The following is a 7,972-nucleotide window of genomic DNA, read 5'->3' on the forward strand; positions in this document are numbered from 1 at the left end:
AACCATAATGAGAATGGTTTAAGAATAATGTCTTTTTGTATTTCAATGCGCATTAATATCCAAGATACCATATTTATTTTAAACGTCATAAAAGTTATGACATTCTATATTGGGTAAGATATCTTACATAGTTGCTATTTACTTGCAATTAATATTGTGCATCCATACATTAATGGCATTCAGAGATCATTAAAGCCTCATTTGAATGAGGTGTAATTAAAGAAAGGTAAGTGATGATTTAATAATATAGTTATATATAAAATTACTCTTATATCATTTTATTTGTACGAATAAAATAAAAGAGAAAGGGTAATTTTGGAAGAAAAATACATGTACCATGATTCTCCTCCAATTTGGAGTGTAAGGAAAATTACTCAAAATCCACTCTCACCTACCTTCACATACAATCCTCCAATCTTTAAGGAATTCTCATGTATATCCTAAGAATTTTGCATAAATTAATGTTCTGATCCGAAACCGACACTTGCACTATTTTGTAGTTAGCTCAGGACATGAAAGTTTTGTTTATCCAATTTGGTAATTCATTAGCCCATAATGGCCTTAATAGTTAGGGACAATTACATGATAATTACAAATAGACTCAATATTTTCAAGTCTCTTGTGTTGGTAACAGAAATTCTAACAATGTCAAATAAACAGTTTTTATATGAATAGACACATCCTTGTAAAAAAGGGAATGAAATAACTGTTTGACAAAACAATATTCAAAAATATGAATTTCTGATATTAAAAGTACTATATAGGAGAAAAGCCATATATAGATGGTGAATTGTACAAGGAAAAACCAAATATGATTTTTTTGTAATTTCTTCTAATAGTTATATGCATGTTCATCCAAAAGACCGACTAGATCTAAATCATTTGTAATTACATGAGCCCTTTTATGATATTTTAATATCAAATGACAAAATCACATTGAATGGATGATTTTTTTTTGTAAATCCCAAGATTACGGGTCTTATACATACGTTTGTACTAATTCAATGATAATATCATATTACACTTGTCATGCATAAAAATATGAGGGCATAGTAAGCATGCAAGATTTAATGAAAGATTTGTGTTTATGACTTCATCTTTCACAATTTATTAGATTTATCATAATAACATGTAATGATATTCATAGCACTTTATAAGAGTGAGGGATCTCAATTTTCTTTAATTAAAAATGGAATAAGAAAGGGGAGGAAACTTATCATTTTCATCATAAAATTCCAGATTTAATGTAGAAAACTCTTTCCCACCAATATATGGAGAACTGTATCTTTGGATAGATTTGTTGTACCGATTGAGCCAAGGTTTGAGATTGTGATTTCTATTCCGTTGACTCCATTGTTTTGTTCTTTGTGAAACTCTATACAATCAAGATTTTGTGATCTTTTATCTGTTAGAGATCCACGATCACCGCACCAAATGATAACTTGGGAAAAAATCCTTGATCGGAGCACTTCCCTGTGAGGCGCCGTTGGGATCGGCCGGGGACACAAAATCAATAATAACCACCTCGTTAGTAGAAACAAAATCAGAGGACTTTCCTTTTTCATCTTCCATAAATACTTAAATACCATTACACTATCAAGAACTCATTTTCAAGCAATAAGAGGAAATGGGGATCCATATACATAATCAGCATTTTATGTTACTGAATTATCGGACACCTAACAGTGAAGTTTGAGACTTCCTGCAAAAACCAGATTGAAGCTATCGCTCTAATGCCCAGGTGAATGTTGAGTCCAAGGTTTATATAGGTGTCTTGAGTTTATCCCTGTTTAGACTTCAGAGTTAAAGATTTATTTGGCCTTTATATTTATTCAAAATTTCATCATTTATCTCATTTTATCTTTTGTCTCATATAGTATCATTCATCTTGAAATATTCCATTTTGAATAAAAAATCATTTGTTTGGTTTTGTTTAACTTTTCACATTGTTAAAATTTACATATGACAATTATTTGGAAAAAATTAAATCTATATTATCATATATAGATAATCTTATCAAAAATTGTTTTATGTAGCAAAAATTAACAAATGAGTTAACTTTTTCTCCAAAATTAGTTAAATGTCTCATATAATGATACAAGACAAATAACAAATTGAATAGCAGAGGCAAAATAAGAGTTAATGGCGAGGCGAGTTTTTGAATAGGAGGTAGATGTTTTCCTATTGAAGAAAAACTTAAAAGGAAAGGCGTGTATTCCATTCATATATGGCCAAAAGGAGATGTAAAATGAGTAGCTGGGAGAGACCAAAAAATAATCTGAGTTCAAATAAAGACTAATTACTACTCTCCACTACAAGTACTACAGTAGGTTAATGTGGAAGGAAGGAATACTGCACAGCCAGCCATTGCTTTCAACTTCTCAATTAATATATACTGAGATGAGATCATGCTTCCACCACTTCTTTCTCTGTAATAGTCAAACAAACAAAACTTCAATTTCCAAAAGTATATGGCAGCACCAAAAGTATTAAGAGAAATTATATCATGAAACCAAAAATCAAACTAAAAAATTTCCACACGAGATCTATATAGCAATCAATTTCTTCTGGTAGATCACCAAAAAATCCCCAAAGGAAGAGTTTAAATATGTAAACTAGACTACTATATAAGGAGTTAACTCCATCCTTGGTCACTAAACTTTCATGGTTGTTTCAAAATGACCACTCAACTTCAATTTTTCTCAATAAAATCATTCAACTTTGAATTTTATTTCAATTAAGTCATCAACTTCCATTTGTCTCATAAAATCATTCAACTTTGAATCTTGTCTCAATTAAGTCACTCCAGTGACTTCAAGAGCAAAAGGACACCGAAAAAGTGACGTGTAATCAACTTTCTCTGCTGTCCGCACATGGCTGCTACCTAGATGACACATGGCTTCCACCTAGCTGACCGAAACAACACGTGGCTGCGTTTCGGTCAGCGGTGAAAGTTGACTACTGTGTGGCTCTAATGTCTTTTTGCTTGTTCTTGAAGTCACGGAAGTGACTTAATTCAAAGTTAAATGATTCCATTGAAACAAATTAAGGTTGAGTGACTATTTTGAGACAACCATGAAAGTTCAATGACCTACAATGCATTTAAACCCTACTATAAGGTACACATACCAAAATGAAATCAGAGTAAATAATTTAACCTTCAGAACTAAAGCTAAAAATTAAAATTAAGGATAAACTTACAGCGGTTGTCATTAGATATAGCCCATCCGATTTGGAACAAAATTGCAGTACATATCCACATTAAACCAAATAACCAAAACTCAATTAACTGCTTCCTCTACTGCATGTTCCACTTGTATCCTGTGGTCTCATCTACAATTTCTACTTCTTCGCTAAAGTTACCCTTTTTTACTTCACCAGCTTTTACAGGTTTTGTTCCCAGCTCTTTCTCATTCTTTTAGGACCATCTCCTATCTTTTCTCTTCTTCTGGCTCGTCATTGTTTAAGATACCTTCATCCTTCACATCTATTATTACTTGAAGAAGATCCAATGGAGTAGCCGCTGGGTCCAGCTCCCGACAACCTTTTGGAGCATTTGCACCTTCTTGGCCAGTAAGCAAGTATGAAGGAACATGGTGAGAAAATCGAAACATCTCCTCCGTCGGAATACACCTGATTTCTCTAGGGTCCAAATGCTGGTGGAACACGGTCTTGAAACCAGCAACTTTTAGAAGCGGGGCAACAGTCACACCTTCCTTATCATTGTAATCTTCAAGTACTTCCACCATATCATACTTGTGTACCACCTCCTCTGCTGTCAATTCATTCCAGTCAGGGGACCAGTTCCGATATAAAGCCCAAACATCTCCCTTCTTGGGATATATGCAAATTGCTCCACGAGCACCTTTTGTCCATCTGATCTTGTGTGAGAAGGAATTTAGTGAGTCATAAGTTTCATATTTGCCTACTCTGAATTCACCACAAGTCTTTGTAAAGCCAGAACCAATCCAGTTTATCGGGCCCAGTTCACTGTTAGTCCTTGAATTAAGCCATCTGATTTTCATTTGAAATGGATTCAATGAGATTACATTATGGATCATGGCATAGAATCGGGGCATCCCATCTTTACCATCATAGGCAGCCCATACCTGGTTTTCTCCAAAACACTTCTCAGTTCGATCCTTGTCAAAATTATGAAAATCTGGATCTGGAACATCGATTGACAATGTTTCCAGAGTTTCCACATCTGCTATTGCACCAGGAGTGTCAGAAGGAAACTTACCATCCTCAGTATCCTGTAGATTGGCAGTCTTATTTTGATCACAGATGTCCACAGTTACTCGAGACTTTTCACCTCCATCTGCTTCGTTTGCATCGCACATACCATTTTTAACAGCTGTTTCAGTTTCATTAACCGAGTTCCATTCACTTATTTTATGACGAATTTCTGTTTTAGCCTTCTCCATTAGTATGGTTTGCATTCCAACCTGGGAAACTTCCCTATTGCCAGAAGGGCGAGTGATTCCATTGACCCTACATGTTTCAAATTTATCTCTCCGAATTCCAGAAAAATCTCGATTGATAGCTTTTCCGCCTGTAGCAGTTTGATTTGTGATATTGCTCCCACAGTTGCTCAGACTAACATCTTCCATGTTTCTCCTCTTTTTAGCACCACTAGAATATGTGCCAGCCATCCTTTTCGGGACATTATTCTTTCTTTTAAGGACCTCCTCTCTTTTTGTGGCTGCCTGTGCTTCCTCACGCTCTCTCTTCACTTTTTCATATGCCTGCTGAACAACATTTGCAGCTTGTGCGACAGATGATGGAGCACCTGCTCTAGAAAAAGGGGCCCACTGGAAGTTGGACTGACCAAATGAATCCAGGCCATTGAATCCTGCTGACCCTGAAGTTGGAGGCTTAACATTGTTTACCCTAGAACTTGATGCATTTTTATTAGCAGCTTGATGATTATTTAAGTCATGCCTCTGCTGTGAAAAGTTCCATGTGGTGGAAGATTTGGAGCCATCTGAATGCGGAGGGGCTGTTTCAACAGCTAGAAATGGTTCATGGCAATTAGGGCATAGGAGATTGTGATTAAGATAAACTCTCAGATACTCATATTGCATCTTGCATCGATGACACACAGTCCAAAATGTGTTGGGCTTTGACTTATGAGATGAAATTGGAGTCGAAGATTGATTGGTTCGAGGAGTGCTCTTGGGTGCCTTTGCACTAGGTTTGGTGAAATTAAAAGCACCCGTTGGCCCTGGTGCTTTTGATGAAGTCCCAGCAGGATTTGAAAACTTTGCAGATACTTTAGCATTCCTCCTCTTCTGATCATACACCATTCTCTTAGACTTATCTGACAATAAACTCCACGCCTCAGAAATAAACTTAAATGCACCATCAGCTCCAACAGACTTGTTTTTGTCAGGGTGAAGCATCAAAGCGAGCTTTCTGTACTGTTTCCGCACCGCCTCATCATCAGCTTGTGGATCTACACCTAGGATCCCATACCAATCTGCTTCTCCATTAATTTTGTTCTCTGCTGAGATATAAACGTCAAGTGTCGCTACCATTTGTGGAATACCCTCAAGCCCAGGATACAAATTTTGGGCCTTCGAAGCAAATCTCTTCGCCCCAGGAAGGTCCTTTGCAAAAAATTTCTTTTCAGCAATCTCTTTTGCCTTAGCAGCCTCATCTTTGTTGCATTCCATTTTCCTCTACCCACCTTCTATGCTACGGTTGCTTCTTTGTCTTCGTTTTCTGTTCTTTTATCATGCACTGTTAGAGGTATATCACTAAATTTTAAAATATAAAGTGATTAAATAATTCAATTACGTCAAGACGTAAAAACAGGAGCTACCTTCAAAATCTTCTATTGATAATGCAACTCTCAAAACCTTGCTCTTCCTGCCTGAAAAATGACTTACTTTTTGGTCTAAACAAACAGCAAGCACCATGGTTCAATCAACTATTGCCCAAAATAAAATGAATATCACAATCGTCCCAGATAAAACTAAATGATATACAAGCCAGCTGCCAGAACTAAATGTACGAAGCATTAGAAAACCAGTGTTAATTCCTAATGTATGTTTAAAAGGGTTAAAACAAATTGAGTTTGAAACATTAAGCAAGCAATGGTGAAGCTTCTATACGGATGTTAAACAAGTAATAATTGATATTCCATCCACAATGCTACAGTAAAGATGCTTGAAATCTGCTGGGCATGTAAATTGGTGAGGCAGTTATTTCATTTTCATTTGAATCAATTCATCCAGTAATACTCATGGAACAAAATAACATACATGGCAAGTTAATAAATAGGTGAGATTGCAGCGAGTTATAACTTACCAAAACAGAGGCTGCTTTAAGATTGATAAATCAAACTTTGGTCGGACATGTATCCAAGACATGAAAAGAAATAAAAAAAAAAGTGCAGACTAGGAAAAAAAAGTCAAAAGGAGAAACAAGATCAGATTTAGGGCATAAATATTAAGTTTCCAAACTTGCAATTATGAGCACTTTGAGTTGCATTTCCATAGCTCTTTCTGTAAAGTTCGTTTAGTCACATCTACAAATTAGAACTAACGGTAATAGCAAAACTTTAAAAAAATAAAAAAAAATCACCTCAACGGCGTTTCTGCTGCCAGCCTGTGGCACGTCACTGTATTGTCGCAAGAAACTAAACGGAGGGCTACTGAAAATGCACGTTGAGCAATAATGGCTCTGATGGTGTTCACGCCGGCTGCGAGACCACTAGTTGGTCGAATCGAAGCAAGGAGAGTGGAGATTCTCATGAGCTCCGTTCAACTCGAAAGTTTTGAATTTGCGATCAAATCAACAGTAATTCGACCGGCGAGAGGAAACACATTCATCGGATCTTGGAGGTGTATTAAGTTGGGGAGGGTTTTGAAATATCGGGAAAAAGGAAATAAAAAGATTATTTAAAGAGGATAGAGTAAAATTAAGCAAGGTTAAGTCCAGGTTTTGATTTTTCTGAACAAAATTAAGACAGAAATGAGAAGAGAAGAACAGTGAGCAGCGGCTGCTGAAATTAGGGTTGCGAACTGAAGAAGATAGGGGCTGGTAGGAGGGGCTGACTATGGTGCATTTTTTTAGATGTTGGAGCTAGAACTTACCATTACAAATTTATAATAACTGTTTGGTAAAATTAATAGAAGTATCTGGAATTAGATTCTAATTAATATAAAAAGTGGATTGCTCATCGATCCCAAACTACTACAATGAATATTTCGTATGACAAATTTAATTTTTTTTTTATGCGGTATTATAACGTAGTGATTTGTTGGACTATTTAATCGGTATGTTTTTTTTTATATAAATAGCAATGATTTATAATTTTTTCTTTAATTCATTTTTTTTAATTGCTTTCAAGTAACATAAATTACACATATTAGATACCTTCTGTGTAATTATAATGGTTGGAAATGTAAAAAATATCCGAGTTAATGACCAAATTAAGAAGAAACGAGACGTAAATCTCAAAGAGTCCGAGTAAGTTTTAAATTAATATATAAATTAAGCGCATGATTGTTACATTGGCATAAAATGTTCAAATTTGACATTTTTAATTGTAAATAAGTGGACAATAAATGAACGTTGTTTTGTGAGATAAAAAAGCCACCACTTTTTCTGAAGATTTAATTTTTTCTATTGCTAAAGACAAGCCAATTGCAGCCGTCTAAAACAAGTCTGTTAGAGCTGATGGTGCATTTTAAGTCAAGGATACCTAAGCATTTCAATAGTATTATTTTAAACACACAAAAAATTAAATATAAATATTAAATTTAATATGAACATTGACATTTCTATTATTGTAGATGGAGTTAGTTTAAATAGTTCGTCCGCCACCAGATGCTACATAAATCCAGAAATCCCTAAAATCAGTTCTTTTTTGGAAAAATAGTTTTTATTTATGTTGAAACCCCTACTTTTTGCTTGAAAAAAAGCACGTTACACTTCCCAAAAGTAATGACTATGGAGGAAG

General features: G+C 35.1%; 1 protein-coding gene across 12 annotated transcripts; it reads right to left on the reverse strand.

Annotated features, from left to right (window-relative positions):
* Positions 1-2,196: 2,196 nt before the first annotated feature.
* LOC136225557 (uncharacterized) lies at positions 2,197-7,099 on the reverse strand. Of its 12 annotated transcripts, none has more exons than XM_066013624.1 (4): positions 6,592-7,099; positions 5,828-5,878; positions 3,202-5,727; positions 2,197-2,429 (listed from the first exon to the last, which is right to left on the reverse strand). In XM_066013624.1, the coding sequence occupies exon 3, from the start codon at positions 5,676-5,678 to the stop codon at positions 3,432-3,434; it is 2,247 nt and encodes a 748-aa protein (XP_065869696.1). In that variant the 5' UTR covers positions 5,679-5,727; positions 5,828-5,878; positions 6,592-7,099; the 3' UTR covers positions 2,197-2,429; positions 3,202-3,431. The 12 variants fall into 12 exon arrangements, with proteins under 12 accessions (XP_065869696.1, XP_065869699.1, XP_065869698.1 ...); XM_066013627.1 differs by having other exon boundaries at positions 3,202-5,732; XM_066013626.1 differs by having other exon boundaries at positions 3,202-5,745.
* Positions 7,100-7,972: the final 873 nt, after the last annotated feature.

The sequence above is a fragment of the Euphorbia lathyris genome, chromosome 4 (assembly GCF_963576675.1).
Source record: "Euphorbia lathyris chromosome 4, ddEupLath1.1, whole genome shotgun sequence".
Classification (NCBI taxonomy): Eukaryota; Viridiplantae; Streptophyta; class Magnoliopsida; order Malpighiales; family Euphorbiaceae; genus Euphorbia; species Euphorbia lathyris.